This window comes from Halichoerus grypus, chromosome 11 (genome assembly GCF_964656455.1).
Source record: "Halichoerus grypus chromosome 11, mHalGry1.hap1.1, whole genome shotgun sequence".
Taxonomy (NCBI): Eukaryota; Metazoa; Chordata; class Mammalia; order Carnivora; family Phocidae; genus Halichoerus; species Halichoerus grypus.
In genome coordinates this window covers 38,485,877-38,502,709 of record NC_135722.1, presented here as the reverse complement: position 1 = coordinate 38,502,709, position 16,833 = coordinate 38,485,877, and the positions used below count along the sequence as shown (strand labels likewise).

The 16,833-nt window shown below is 37.2% G+C and overlaps 1 protein-coding gene across 2 annotated transcripts in view; it reads right to left on the bottom strand.

Moving 5' to 3' along the window:
• Nucleotides 1-16,833, bottom strand: part of UEVLD (UEV and lactate/malate dehyrogenase domains) — a 45,467-nt gene that overhangs the window by 26,394 nt on the left and 2,240 nt on the right. For both annotated transcript variants that reach the window (XM_036077535.2, XM_036077534.2), the window contains exons 2-6: nt 13,667-13,751; nt 12,268-12,333; nt 6,790-6,953; nt 2,333-2,468; nt 1,491-1,609 (exon numbers count right to left, since the gene is read on the bottom strand). In XM_036077535.2, coding sequence (XP_035933428.1) covers nt 1,491-1,609; nt 2,333-2,468; nt 6,790-6,953; nt 12,268-12,333; nt 13,667-13,751 — 570 coding nt within the window. The remainder of the gene's footprint in view (nt 1-1,490; nt 1,610-2,332; nt 2,469-6,789; nt 6,954-12,267; nt 12,334-13,666; nt 13,752-16,833) is intronic.

Genomic DNA, 16,833 nt, shown 5'->3' with positions numbered 1-16,833 from the left:
AATATGTAATAAGTACCATAAAGACCATTCATACCCTCTGATTCACCAGTATTGGTTTTTTTTTTTTTTAAGATTTTATTTATTAGAGAGCGAGCGAGCACAAGCAGGGGGAGCGGCAGGCAGAGAGAGAGGGAGAAGCAGGCTCCACCCTGAGCAGGGAGCCCAATGCGGGACTCGATCCCAGGACCCTGGGATCATGACCTGAGCTGAAGGCAGACGCTCAACTGACTGAGCCACCCAGGCGCCCCCACACTAGTACTGTTTTTGAGATTATGTACACCTAAAAGAAAATTCAGAGGAGAAAATAAGCAACTTGTGAAGCAATGTTTATGGAATCATTCTGTTTAGTAACAAAGGACCTGAAAACAATTCAAACTCCAATTAAGAGGGACTTGTGTATTCAGATGGAGGGTAGAGGAAATGAAATGAAGTCAAAAGTTAGTATATGTTGTTCTGTGCAGCCAGCTTTTAAAATTTTCTAGCTCCCTGGATACAATTTAATTATCTACTAAAGTACAACCTATCCCTAAGACATATGTGAGTCTGGAATAAAAAGGGAAGAATTTAGGTGACAAAAATTTTTTTAAGATTTTATTTATTTATTTGAGAGACAGAGCGAGAGAGAGAGCACAAGCAGGGTCAGAGGCAGAGGCAGAAGCAGGCTCTCCGATGAGCAGGGAGCCCAATGCGGGACTAGATCCTAGAACCCTGGGATCATGACCGGAGCTGAAGGCAGACACTTAACCGACTGAGCCACCCAGGAGCCTGACAAACAATCAAATTTTAATAGAAAAGAAAAAAACAAAATGCCAGCTACCAAATAAACAGAGAGGGACAGCTATTCCACTCTGGGCTACATCCCTGAAAAGACACAGACATGCTGTTACCATGATACTGGGACGCTGGAAGGTCTTTTGAACCTCTCTGGAAGGGAATTTAAGCCTTTCTGAAAATAATTTATATACAGAAGATCTAGTAAAAAGGACTGATGGAAAAATAAACAAATTTCAAACTAGTGTAAAATATCAATTTAGAAACTATGGTCCTAAGAGAAAGTGGAGTAATTATACAAGAAAAGGCAATCTTTAAGAAAAAAAAGTTAATTTTAGAAAGAGCTAAAATTAAGTATTATATTAAATAAGAGCTTAATTAAAGCGGCATGACTCAGAAAACACAAAGGAATTGGTGACTAAGTCAGATAAATGTCACGTTGAGGTTTCCCTTGGAATAGGATGATGAGCCCATTGTTCAAATCTCTTTTTTAAAGCCTATTCCATGACTAAGTACTAATTAAGATACTAATTAAGTACTAATATCCCTGATGAGAGCTTTCAGTTTTTTTTTTTTGCCAACTTACTAAATATATTTTAAGGCAAAATGAGGTTTTTCCACAAGACAAAATGAAGCCATCATTTCTTGTATGTTAAACATAAACTGCCTGAAAGTGTAGCAACATGATAGATGGATGTATAAGCACGATGCTTACATACCTTTGCTGAGATTGCTAATGTGCAAGCAATACCTAGTTCTCCACCTCCAACCACAGTAATTTTATTGACTGTTTTATGCTCGTGATTTACCCAGTTCTTTGAATTCATGTCTGAGACACCTAGAAATAAAAGTGCATTGTCATGAGAATTTTGAAATAATATCAAAAATCTTTTTTAGCATCTTAAAAAAATACACCAACCTTCAATAACTTGGACAGAAAACATGGTGCTAGCCCAGAAGAAGCACTCAAAAATATGTGAACAAGTGACAAGCAAGACAGACAGGAATCTCAGTAAATATTCTACTAAACAGAGACTACCCCTTTAAAAAGAAAATATCTTTCTAAACAATTAAAACATATTATATAAGACTAAAAAATAGAATTTCCATAATCCTGAAAAACATTCTGATTCTTACCACTCTGTTCTATAATGCAAAAATGTTTAACACCTTACTGAATTTTATAAGCATGGATATTTTGCTTTATCCTCAATGAGAAACATGAGAATCACAAATTTTCTGATCCAATATATTTATTGAATGAGGCAAAAAGCCACATAAACATATAATGAAAAAGGTTTGGGATCATCATATCAAGTGATTTTGAACAAAACACAAAATTATTTTATCTGTCAGTGTAAGAGTAATCTTTTCCATTTTAAGAAACTACAATTATTGGAACTGTATGGTAACACCCTATGATAGACGTATAGGATTTTTGGTTCAACACAGATATGTACAGATACATGAATATATTTATTTATAGAAATCCAGTAGCAGAGAGTAAAGGATATTAGTGAGAAATTGTAAATTCATAACTCTGATCAACAAAAATACAAACCTTCAGTGATTTTTGCAATATAGGCTAGCAAGTCTACCTGCCGTGCCTCATCAGATGACGGTAGAGAATACAGGGGAAGTTCCTCTTGAAACTTGGCAATCATTTCTTTAATTAGTCCAACAATGACAGATTTAGGCTGCAGAATACAAAGGGAAAAGTTACGCAAAAATTTTCCTAAAGAATACTGCCTTGTTAACCTATATATTGTTACCAAGTTAACCAAAAGAAAGTTTTGCATTATGCTCTTATTTTTTGAAAACTACCATACAAATTACATAATGCTTTTTTTTTTTTAAAAGATTTTATTTATTTATTTGACAGAGATAGCGAGAGCAGGAACACAAGCAGGAGGAGTGGGAGAGGGAGAAGCAGGCTTCCTGCTGAGCAGGGAGCCCGATGTGGGGCTCGATCCCAGGACCCCGGGATCATGACCTGAGCTGAAGGCAGACGCTTAACGACTGAGCCACCCAGGCACCCCCAAATTACATAATACTTTTAACTGAAAAATTACTTAATTCTTTAAACTGAAAATTAGAGAAATGCTAATCCACATCTCCAAAAGATGGGAAAGTAACATGAATGTGCTTTTGGCAAAGTACCTACGTTCAGGAACTGTCTCTCTTTTTTTGATTTTTTTTATTTTGAAATAATTTCAGACTTATAAAAAGTTGCAAAAAGAAGTACAAAAAATTTTTAAATGTTAACATTTTAGCACATATATTTTCTCAGTCTCCTTCCCTCTCTATATTTTTCTGAACCAACTGAGAATAAATTGCAGATCTAATACCTTTTCACCCCTAAATACTTTAGTGTATATTTCCTAAAAGAAAAAACAAGGGCGCCTGGGTGGCTCAGATGGTTAAGCGTCTGCCTTTGGCTCAGGTCATGATCCCAGGGTCCTGGGATCGAGTCCTGCATCGGGCTCCCTGCTAGGCGGGGAGCCTGCTTCTCCCTCTCCCTCTGCCTCTGCCTCTGCCTCTCTGACTCTCATGAATAAATAAATAAAACATTTAAAAAAAAAAAGAAAAAACAAAACAGGGGTGCCTGGGTGGCTCAGTCGGTTGAGCATTTGACTCCTGGTTTCTGCTCAGTTTGTGATCTCAGGGTCCTGGGATCAAGCCCTGTGCTGGGCTCCACACTTGGGGTGGAGTCGGCTTGAGATTCTCTATCTCCCTCTGCCTCTGCCCCTCCTCCTGCTTCACGTGTGCATGCGTTCTCTCTCTCAGTCTCTCTCTCAAAATAAATAAAATCTGCAAAAAAAAAACCCCCAAAACCCTCAAAAAACAAAAAACCAGACATTCTCCTATATAAGCATTATCAAATCAGAAAAGTAACACTGATAAAATATTATCTAATCCAGGGGCGCCTGGGTGGCTCAGTTGGTTAAGCGACTGCCTTCGGCTCAGGTCATGATCCTGGAGTCCCTGGATCGAGTCCCGCATCGGGCTCCCTGCTCGGCAGGGAGCCTGCTTCTCCCTATGACCCTCACCCCTCTCATGTGCTCTCTCTCTCTCATTCTCTCTGTCTCAAATAAATAAATAAAATTAAAAAAAAAAAAAAACACCTTATTAAAAAAAAAAAAAATTATCTAATCCAGTACTGTTTCTTTTAATTTATTAAGCAACCGTAGTGAAATCCACTTAACCTCTCTGAGCTTCAGTGTTACCAGCAGTATAATATGAATAATAAATCCCAAGTGGCTGTTAGGAGAAACAAATGCATGAAATCTATATGCTGTGAGTGTAAAATATTTATTATTACTATTAAAAATATTCAATAGTTTGCTTATTTTAAAAAGTGCTTAATTTCTCAGAGTCTGAGTTTCACTATTTATAAATTAAGAGGATGAAGCTATTAGGATCAAAAACTCAAACACTTTTATTTTTTTTATTTTTATTTTTTAATGTTTGATTTATTTGTTCATGAAAGTCAGAGAGAGAGAGGCAGAGGCAGAGGGAGAAACAGGCTCCCCGCCTAGCAGGGAGCCCGATGCGGGACTCGATCCCAGGACCCTAGGATCATGACCTGAGCTGAAGGCAGATGCCCAACCATCTGAGCCACCCAGGCGCCCCTCAAACACTTTTAAAGACCAAGCAGATAATAATGTGTGAAGTTGTCAAGTATAAGAAAATTTAGGGAGATGGTTATTGTGGCAAATTGGAAAGAGTATACATATAGGCATTCAAATTCATATTAAGAACAAAACAAAACAAAGCAAAACAAAACCACTTTGCTGTTCAACAAAATTCTGTAGGTCTAACACAGCACATTGAATCTCTTGGGGAAAATGTCTGCAATCCTTGGCCTAGACAGCCTCTAGATTTCTTCCAGCTCCAAAATTCTATGTAATTCTACTACATAATTATAATTCCAACTGCATGAGCAACTTAAAGTTACTGTGGTACTTTTGAATAGGGCAATTTAAATTTAAATAATGTATTGTCTTCTTAAGACTAGTTCTAGTTTAAGAAAAATTGTTTTAGCTTTTTTTTTTTTTGAAGATTTTTTATTTGACAGAGAGAGACACAGTGAGAGAGAGAACACAAGCAGGGGGAGTGGGAGAGGGAGAAACAGGCTTCCCGCGGAGCAGGGAGCCCGATGCGGGGCTCGATCCCAGGACCCTGGGATCATGACCTGAGCTGAAGGCAGACGCTTAACGACTGAGCCACCCAGGTGCCCCTGTTTTAGCTTATAATAAAGAGGCTCAAAATAGTAAAATGAAATCAATACTGTTTGAACTAAAATAAAGCATAACCTCAACTAGACTATAGGACTACCTCTGAGTATTTACTATAGAAACAAAACTATGAAAAGAGAAGCCAATGAAAACCAGAAAGAGGAAACAAGAAAAATGAATTCCCACAACAGGGCACAGATGTCAAAATACTGTTTGAGGATAGCTTAAAAAAAAAAAAAGGGTAAAAATGGATGAAGGAGATAATTAGAGCATACATAATCGACTGACATATGAAAAAGATTTGAATTTCTCAAATAGTCAAAAAACTAAACATTAAGATATCATTTTTGTCCCTCCAAATGACAAATTTTTTATGCCCTATTTAGCACATTTAACTGGCAATCTTATTTATTAAAATCACCAAATAATGCAAATGATGTACAAATTCATAAAATAAAAGGTCAATGTTCCTCCACCTAACCTCCACTACCAACCACCTGGTGTGCATCCCTTCTTTTTGTATTTCTTTTTTTCTTCTTTTTAAAGGTTTTATATATATGGAAAAATACGGAAAAGTATAAAGACAAAATAAAACATGTCCATAATTGCACACCTTTTTGCGGGATGTATATAAAATAAAAAGTTGTAATCTTTACACCATCCTTTCTTTACTCCAACTTCACTTGACTCTTGACATATCCCTGGTCTCATTTAGGGGTTCCTGGTGCTCCTGTCCTACAACCTCCTGGATACGTAGAAATATATTCTAAATTATCCTTTCATAAAAATCTTAATTTTTACAAAAAGGAGAACATACTCTACATCCTTCTAAGTAAATATATAGAGAGAAGCAAAGGTTTGTTTTGCTTTAATGATAGTACCTTCTGTTAGAACAAGGGTACTAGAGAACAGGGATTCTACACTGATTTCAAGTGATGGTAGAGATACATTTTGTCTACCTTTTGGAGGCCAATTTGGCAATATATAAGAATAGCCTTCAAAATATTTATAAATTTTGATCCAACAATTCCATTCCTAGAGATTTATCATTAGGAAATTATTAAAGATTTATAATATATACACATTTATGTTTATATATATTTATCTTTAAGGATGCTCATCATTAAATTTCTAACAACAGATCAATTTGTAAATACATTATGCCAATATTTTTATGCGAGATCATCAGGCAACCAATTAAAGACCATGTATTTTGAAAATACTGTTTAAAATGAGAAGTGCTCAAAATAATGGTAGATGAAAAGTACAGAAAATAAAATTGCATGTGAGAACTTGTAAAGCAAATAAACTAGTTACATAAATCATCGTGAATGAATTTTTAAAACTTAATGCTGAGTTAAAACAAAATTTGTAACAGAAGATTATATACAGTATGATTCAATTTACATAAAGGTCAAAAAGAGGCAAAACTACAAATAAATACATGTATTACATAAAAATCTTTAAGAAGGAGGGACTAGGAGATAATGTCCAATATCTTGCTAGTAACTTTTCATGTCCTTTATCAAGTACTGAACACTATCAGAAGAGAGGGAGCAAAGAGTAGTTGGCTCCAGACCTGGAGAGAGCACTTCATGCAGGCTGCGGTCTGTCACTGGGGTTCTGGAACTTGGGTGCTTCCAGGGAGCTCAATTTCAAACTACTTTTAAAGTCCATATGAGGAATACCATTGAAAGAAAATTCAGTAACTTATTTGTACCATTAGGATAAATAATCAGAAAAATAAAAACTTTTAAAAGAAAATCCAAATTGATCTTACATGGCTCCAGTTTTGAAGATAGGGCAAGTATATTCTGCCTTGAGCATCCACATGTTTTCCAACTGAGATTCCCATATTTGCAGTTGGCTTTAAGAAGCAAATGGGGGGAGCAAAAGGGTGGGAATCCAAAATCCACAAACGAATTGGTATGTTATATGTATTACCTATGTGAGACAAAATAAACACATTTTCAAACAATGATGAAGCATACACATTATATTTATGGTATAGCTAGGTGGCATTTTAAGACATGTAGTCTAGTCAAGTGTATATATAAAGGATTTATATAAATCAAGGGCTACTTCTCCATTTTCATGTTCCCATTAAAGCACCAGCGTAACACTTGAAGAAATTTAAGACAATGACCAGCTCATCCAATTCAATTCAATAAATATTTACAGGACCTACTGTGCCAGGAATTTGGGATACAGCATCTTCTCGATGTAACTTTCTTTGCTCCACCCAAGCAGAGCTATCGCACCTTTCTTGAAAGGTAGTGGACACTTCTATTTTTATACTTATTCTGCATTGAAGTGATTTGCCTACAGGTCTATGTTTCCTTTCACATTGTAAACTTCCAGAGGATTATGTATTTTTCATCTCTATAACCCCAGCACCAAGTAGAGTGCCTAACATACTGGCTGACAATAAAGGTTTCTTATATAAATAAGAGTGAATGAATAAACAAATGAAAAATGAATGAATCAACAAAGATGAATTCAATACATTTGATACGGACTCTCAAGTTGCTCATTAAGTGCAAATGAGCTGGGTTAGATACATAGGACTTGGAGCTGAAAATAACCCTAACAGTGACCTCATCCAGGGGTTCTTAAATTTCAGTGTACCGAGAGCCAGGAACTTGAGTGCATGCTCTTCCAGTGCTAACCACCTACACATACCATGCCTACCAAGAGCAAAAATCTCTGACAGCCCTGGATGCCAGGAAGCCCAAAGCTAAACCTAATAAAAGTGTAAAAACTAAACTTAAACTAGAAATCTGATCAATTACCTTAGCTGCTCTATTGTATTTCCTGATAGTCATTCCTGTTCATAGTCTTACTGCGTGTCTTTCATCACTGTATTTATGAATACGGCTGTTCAGGAGCAAGAATGCCTAGGTTCAAATCCTAGTTTCACCCATGACTAGCTATATGATTTTAGGCAGGTTCCTTAACTTCTCTGTGCCTCAATTCCTTCCTCTATAAAATGGAAATAATACCTCCTACCCCATAGGGTTGTTGTGAGGATGAAATTAGTTAAGGTGTGTAAAATTCCTAGAACGGTACATGACATGGTAAGTACCACGAAGGGTTGGCAATTTTTGCAACGTACCTCAAACCCATTTTGGAAATAGGCCAGGTCTAAATAAAAAGTTTTATTTTCCACTGCAATCCTTTTCCTACTAAGGAAATCTTCCTTCCACTGACAGCTACTTTTCTCATCTTGCTTCCTCCTCTAAAGATACAAGGATACTCAGCCCTTTCTCACATTAGAAGCACTTAAGAAACTTGGAAACATACCAGTATCCAGGCCACTCACCCAAAGTTTCTGATTCAATGGGATGGGGTGTGGATAACATTTTTTAAAAGCTTCCCATGTAATTCTAATGTGCAGGTAGGACTGAAAATCAGTACATTATAGAAACATCCTAATACTTGTGGGTCTATTATTTTATATCAGTAGTTCTCAAAACCACACTCCTCTTCTACTTTTGTCTAAGTCTTAAAACAATTTTTTAAATTGAGATACAATTGACATATAACATATTAGTTTTATTGTATAATGTAATGACTTGATATTTGTATATATTACAAAATGATTACTACAATAAGTCTAGTTAACATTCGTCACCATAGTGTCTAAGTATTTACAATTTCGGTATAGGCATAGCAACTGATCCATAGATAATTCTATGATTATAAAGTCATGTGATCATAGCACCACAAAGTGACTGACAGGTACTGAGACACACCATCAAATTACTCCAGAAGTAGTTACTCTGTCGAATATTATATACTCTCTAGTGTTTTTCAAATTGTGGTCATGATAATTAGGTCACAAAATTAAGTTAGTGGGCTGCAAACAATATCTTAAAATGGAATTGAAAATAAAATAAAATATATGACAGGTAGTATGGTGTTTCATATATATATGCTTATAATGTGTGTGTGTGTGCACGCACGCATGTGTACGCTAGCTGTGTATATAAAAGTATTTCTTATTGTGCGTCACAATCAAAACATTTGAAAGCCACTGTTCTAGGCCATGCAAATTTGTTTGTTTCATAATATAGTTGTAGTAGGCCAGATCCTGATGGTGCCACTTTCTGTGTTAATCACTACACATTAAAGAAAAGGAAAGAAATGTCTATTGATGGTATCTTTCTAATTGATCAAGGATCTGCTTCCTCCCTCAATGCCCCTCCCCAGCAGCGTCCATGCATTTTAATAGCCCATGCTTGGCAAAGCAACTGGTGAGCCTGATTCCCGTGTCTAACTGGTAAGATTCACTACTGGCGTTCTGTTCTCTTCTTCCTTCCTTCTTTCCCATTCTTTTCTGTCAGCAAATGCCCTGCCTCCTACCCTGCCCATTTAGCTTTCAGTAATTCATTACCAAAGAGTCAGAACTCCTGGAAGAGTCCTCAGATCTCAAGTAATTACATCATAAAAATATAATTTAAGTTAGCTGTAAATAAAGTTCAGATGGGTATCATCTTATTAAGATGAATATACATCTCTAAAGAATGAATGGATGAAGAAAAAAGTGTCATCACAACCTTGACACAATCTTGGAGAGATAATAAGAAATAATCTAGAAAATGTCGGCAGGTATACGTAAGGAAATATCAATGGAAGATTCATCAGGGAAATAGGACTGGGTGGGAAGTTAGTTACAAGCTTAACTTCATCCTTTCTCAATTGTTTACTTTTTTTAGCATGAGTATATATTATTATACTAATAAAACTAGGAACTGGAAGAAATTAGGCAGACAAATAATCACGGTCAACATTTATTAAGCTTCTATTATGTGCCAGGCATTATGCCAAGAGCTTATTTATAGTAATTCATTTAATCCTCATAGTTCTAGAGTGAGGCTCTATTATTGTACCATTTTACAGATGAGAAAGATAATACATTCTGACCTTTTGATCAGCAGGAAATAAATAGTGTGGATCACACTGAATTGATATAATTCTACTCAAAAGCAAAGAAAAAAAAGAGGGTACTGCAAAAATAAAGGTACTGCAGGTACCGTTACTACCTCGGAAGACCCAGTGTAAGAAGCAATGACATAACTTGTTGGCTCTTGGAGATGCAGAATGCCAATGAGGGGCATCATACCAATCATATTAAAATAAGTTCAAAATAAAATAAAGTTTTATGCCCTCCTCTTACTTCCCCACACTGTCCTTCAAACTGAAATGCTACTAAGCAGTGATTCACTTAAATTCATGAGCTTCTCTGTTAATATGTAACTACCCTTGACATCATTGGGGTGGGTAAGAGTTGGGAATGAATCAATCAACCAATCAATCATTGGGGTGGGCAATAATTCTCTCTCTCTCTCTAACATCTAATCATAATAAATGCAGAACACAAGTAATGGGAAACAGGTCTGAGTAAGGTTCTCTAGGCAGCCAGAAAAGAGTCTGAGAGCTTGGCAGGAGAGGAGCAAGGAGGAAAATAAAAATCAGTTCTGCAATTTCTGCAGAGCTCACTGTTATCTACTTTCATCTCCAACCACATTCCTATGTATAAAAACCAAACTGAATTCCTATGCATTTCCTGTGCCAAAGGAGATGTCATGGTGGGACATGAACAGAGGCATAATGAAACATGAGTGCACCCCAGCCAATGAGTCATCATGGAGGGGAAGAAATTAAGAAGGGTTTGTAACAGTCTAGGGACTACTGTAATGAAGCACCTATTTTGAAAAAAGTCCCCCGAAATTTAGCTTCTTGGTGTCTTTTGAGCAGTGTATTCCCACAGTACACTGGTGAATCTCTTGTAAAGGAGCAAACTCCACTGTTCTCTCACCATTTGTTTTCAGATCCTCCTCAGCTCTTTTTTCAGGGCACCTCCTCTCGTATGCCCAGCAAATTCACTTATTAGTCAGTAATCAAATAAACAAACTCAACCATTCAATAAATATTTATCGAGCATTTTCTATAAACACAGCACGGTGTATTAGTGATTTTGGATAATATCCTTCCTGGGATTATTTGCATTTTAAAAGAGGAATAAATTTTTAGTTGTGGAATTTCAGGGAACCCCTTCAGAGAAGTATATTAGAACCAATGCTTCACTGGTGTTCTTTACATCATACTATATAAGCAATCACCTATGATACCTATCTGAAAGGTTAGTCCTGTTGAACACTGATAGAAGTAGGTCTGGACAAATAGGAAGAGTTAAGTATAGGGGAGCTAGTGATTTTTTGTTTGTTTTTTGGGGCAAACAATTATTTTAACCTGTCAGGCCACCTGAAAATATGTTGCTTTCTTTGAGCTGTCATGGCCCCAAATTTCCTACTGGAGTTTCAAGTTATAGCCTGATACCGCTGTGTGGTCTTAGGTAAATCACTTGACTAGGCTAAGATTCAGTTTCACCCATAGAATGGGGACACCATACAGGCGGAAAGGGAGAGGAACAAAACATTGATGTAATGGAGAAAAAGGTGTGATCCTTGCATTTTGCTATGGAAAGCAACAAGAACTCTCCCTAAGAGCAGGCCTATGTCTGTGTAGGGGCCCAAGGCAGGTTGCCCAAGATGGGCCACTTTGGCATAAAGATTATCTTGAGTTAAAAGTAATCGAAACCCAGCAGATGGAGGAAAAGCTCTCTGCCTCCCTCTCAAATGCCTATATTTACACTGGAACAAAGAGCCTCTACCAGGAAGAGAGCTCTTAAAAGAAACTCCCCTTTACCTAAAAAACTTATCTGCATAATAGGGCAACCTTTATTTTTCCAAATATCTCCTTTTCCTTCTTGCTAATGGTCTTTCTCCCTTTTGTGTCCATAGGCCCCTCCCCTCTCCTTAGCTCATATAAGCTTCATGTTACCCCACTGTCTTTGGAATCTCATGTCTGTGTGCATCCCCCATACATACGCCTATTCAGTTTGAATTTCTCCTTTGCATCTGTCTCATGTCAATTTGATTCTAAGTTCAGCTAAGGGCACAGGAAGGTCTTCCTCCCCAACATCTGTCTCACCCTCCTCTGTACATTATCCCATAGCAGAGTAGTGGGCACAGAACTGACACTCAGTAAGTATTTGTTGAACTGAATTGAATTTGTTGATATTAATCTAGGCCACAGACTAGACAGGACAGCATTCTGCTATATCCAGTAAGGTTCTGTATAGATCATATACATGTGAAAATACTTTGAGAACGTTATGGAACTAAACAAATATAAGTTCTTGTTTAATGGCTCTTTTACAAAATACCCACATTTTCTCAACTGCCACACTTACCCTGATACATCACAGGAATAGTGCCAGTGAAATTCAGCAAGTCTTTCTGGGAACTATCTTTGAACACTGGAAGAAAAAAGAGCCCCAAAATGTGCACTTAAAAGTAGAAAAAACAGTATTAAAGTTTGTGCATGCACATACACACGTACAGAAGCACACATAATTTCTAAAGTTCATCATCTAGGAATCTATAAATATGTTGACAAGGGGGAATTACTAGATATTGTTTTCTTAGAAAGCCAAGAGGACAGCTGAAAGCACACAGGGCTTTGGTATAGAAATCCCAGGTTCTAGGCCTACTTTTCTCACTCAGACACATGCAACTTTTGGCTACTTCAATCTCTTTGACCTTCAGTTTCATCGTCTATAAAATAAAGATAGTAAGGCTGCATCATAAAGTTGTCATAAGGGTCAAATGCGATAATGTGAAAACACATCTAAGAAGTTTAGGATTATAAAATGTGGGGATATTATTAAATAATTGTCACGTGTAACAAATCAGTTATAATCACTTTCAGATACCAGACTATAACTTTATAATCAGAAAAAAAAGTTAGCTTTATTTTTTAAAGTGACCTTTTTGGAAGATCACTAATTATCTTCTTCGGTTTCTCTAACTCGATTATTCTCAACCTTTTTTACACCTTCATGTCCCTGAAACTTCGACTTACCCATCAATGCCTGAGATACAGTGGTGGAGAATTAATGCCCTCATCTCTGAACTGAATACAGAAAACACTACCTCTGGTTTCAAACTACCCAACTGCCTTGGAAGGTAGTCCTCTTAGTACCTCAATAACTATCCTACTTAGGCAGTGGGGGGAAAAATTCTAAATAAATTTGATGACGTATTAGAAAGGGAAAAGAGGAAACCAGGCTGACAGAAAATTCAAGGCCAAAAGGGTACATAAGCACAAATGTTTACTTTGAACTATATAAGTGAAAGGTAACAGTGGGTAAAGGGATCATTCCATGGCAAAAACTAAAATGGAAAAGAGCAGTGGAACAGGGGTTATTACTCAAGGACACAGAATAACTTAGAAATGTGGCAGAGAAGCTGTAGGTATAAATATACATTGTCTAATCAAATTATTCAAAAATCCAAAATAGAAGTGATTATGACATGTCTTCAATAATAAAATGGACATTGACAGTATTAATCCTATAGCTTGAGAGTTTAAGGACATCATGGCTCGCTTTCTCTAAATGGAAGAAATGAGAATAAGAACTAACTGGTATAATGATGTTTTAAGTCTATATGATAAAGAAAGACACTTAAAAGAACAGGCCGTATGTGAACGGAGGGCAAGACAGACATATGTACAAACCCAACTCCATCCCTAACTTCCTATGTACTTGAGCAAGTTATTTAAACTCTTTGAGGGGTTATGATTCTTACCATAGGTGTCCATAGAATATCTGAAATGTGGGAAAAACATATTTACATTCTTTAGTTCTTCCACAGTGAGATCTCTGAACTTGTACTGAAAAGAGAAAAGTGAGAATGGAATAAGAATAAAGCTTTAAGCAGCAAAACAATTACAATTTACCTTTAACAGAACACTCTGCACTAGGCCCTGGGCTCTGAGTTTTATGAGCATGAATAGTATGTGATTTAATCCTTTCAATAAGGACCCCATGAAGTAGGTTAAAAAAAAAAAAAAAAAGACAGGCCATAATAAAAAAGACAATTAACAAGTACAGTAGAGGATGTGGAGAATCAGGACCCCTGTATACACAAGCCGCAGGGTTAGTGAGAAAATGGTGCAGCTGCTTTGGAAAAGTTTGGCAGTTCTTCAAAGACTAAGAATGAAAATGCCTTGCTGAGTTAGGTAGCAAGTTAAGGAGTGAAGCCAGAGCTCAAACTCTGGACCTGGGCCTTTCATCACTAAATCAAATGACCTCCAAATACTTCCTGAAGGCTTAAGAAATAGGGCAGGAGCACCCACGTCACCATTGCTCAAGATCCAAGTCTCATTCTTGAATACCTCACTCACTTGAGACACCTTGAAATTTCCCTCCCAACCCTCCTGGTACTTCATCCTGGTTTCAAAGGAAGAACAGACAGCATTCAAGGGTTTGCCATCCAGGTGACTGAATTGCCTCCTCATTCATACAGAAATACTAAGCACAGAGCTACTGTATGACCCCGGAATTCCACTCTGAGGTATATAACCAGGAAAAGGGGAAACATATGTCCATACAAAAAACGTGTGCACGATTGTTCAAAGCAGCATTATTCATAAAAGCCAACAAAGGAAAACAAGCCAGATGTCCATCAACTGATGAATGGATAAATACAATGTGTATATCCATAAAATGGAATATTCAGCCATAAAAAGAATAAAGAACAGATACATACTACAACATGGATGAACCTTGAAAACGTTATGCTAAGTGAAAGAAACCAGACACAAAAGGCCACATAGTGTATGATTTGTATATGAAATATCCAGAATAGGCAAATCCATGAAGCAGAAAGTAGATTAGTGGGTGCCTAGGGTTATGGGAGATTGGGAGGAAATGGGGAGTAACTGCTAGTAGATTCTGTTTTCTCTCTCTGAGCCTTAAGCTTTTCATCTGCAAAGGAGACATAGCTCCGGGCGCCTGGGTGGCTCAGTTGGTTAAGCGACTGCCTTCGGCTCAGGTCATGATCCTGGAGTCCCTGGATCGAGTCCCGCATCGGGCTTCCTGCTCGGCGGAGAGTCTGCTTCGTCCTCTGACCCTATCCCCTCTCAGGTGTTCTCTCTCTCTCGTTCTCTCTCTCTCAAATAAATAAATAAAATCTTTAAAAAAAAAAAAAAAAAGGAGACATAGCTCCACCACCTACCAACTTCAACAGGTATGTATGAGGACCTTACGATTAACACATGTAAAAGTGTGATATTAAGCAAAAACATATACAATAGTAAGTACAGACAAGAAATGAAGAATCCACATAAAGCATATCCAAGTTAGAGAAAGGCCTCCAGGAACAGCTGTCTACAATCCACATTAGAGTCTAGAATGGTACAGAAAATTATAGAGGGAAGGGAGAAGATCATTTTAAGATGGGCAAGAATTTGGCAAAAGAAAAAGCCTATGATTATTAACAACTTGAAGGCAGGAATCGTCTCTTATTCATCTCTGTATCTCTGTATCTCCCCACAGGGTGTGCCTCTGATAAATGTAGGCTGACTGGATGGGAATTAGCAAAGAGGCAGACTTAAATGAGTAGAGTAGAAACAGAAAGAAATTATGATCCATAGGTATGGGCATCGAAACTAAGAATTAATCAGTATTAACTACAGCAGGGAGAAATGAGGCCCAGATTCAGGGTCCCTGACTCAGTGTAAACAAAAGTGAGTGAAATCATCCCACAAATGTACAAAAGGCTACACTGCTGTCACCTGGAATATTTATTATGAATGAAAACAACTTTTATTTTGTTTTCTACTTAAAATTATAAGCTGTTTTTTCTAACTTTAATGTCCTGTGAGAATGTGATTAATGGCTACATAGGGATATACACCAGAATTGATTTAATTGCAAAACTGCTATAAAAGTTTGTCAAAACAGGGCAAAAGCTCTCTTCCTTGGGGCTTGAATACCCAAATGTCACTACTAGTCAAATACGTGATTTGCCTTTTTGACACCTAAAAGAAAAAAGACCTATTTTGTCTTTCCTGAAAAAAATGTTCACATCATTTTCACTATATATGACACAGAGTATCTTCTTAGTATAACATTAAGGCATATATTCCCTTACTGTTCTAATACCACCTAAGAGAAGTCTACATAACATTCTCTAAGGAAAGTGCCTCAGACTATGCCATGTACTTAAAGGGTGCAGGGCATGTCACTAAAGAGGAAAAGTGGCCTGGGAGATTCTAAAACCAAAGCAATTATACTGTCACGAAAGTTAGTAACACTGGGGTGCCTGGGTGGCTCAGTCGGTGAAGCCCCGGACTCTTGATCTCAGCACAGGTCTTGATCTCTCAGGGTTGTGAATTCAAGCCCCACGTTGGGCTCCATGCTGGGCATGGAGCCTACTTAAAAAAATAAAAAAGTCAGTAACACTGAAAAATTGAGAAGTTATTAAAATTTTAACTTTATCTGCTAGATTATGTTTATTTAGTAGACTTATATTTAGGAAGAGTGTATAAAAGTACTCTTATATGACATATGCTCAAATGTAGGACACACTGAGGAATACTTTGTGACATCATTTCATTAAAAAACCTAACTGGAACATATCTTACAGATCAAGTCCAATCTTATTCTGTGAGTGAGCAAATCTAGGTTAAGCTACCTGTCCAAGATAATTCAACTAGTGGTGTGGGAACCATGTACTTCTGAAATAGGAATGAGGGAACCAGATAATTTTTCTAAACTTAATATTTATATTTTTAAAATATTTATTTATTAGAGACAGAGAGCGCACATGTGCACGTGCAAGTGGGGGTGGGGGCCGGGGGGGCACGGGTAGTGGCAGGGGGAGAGGGAGAGAGAGAGAATCCCAAGCAGATGTCCCCATTGAGTATGAAGGCTGAGTGTGGAGCCTGATATGGGTCTCAATCCCACAAC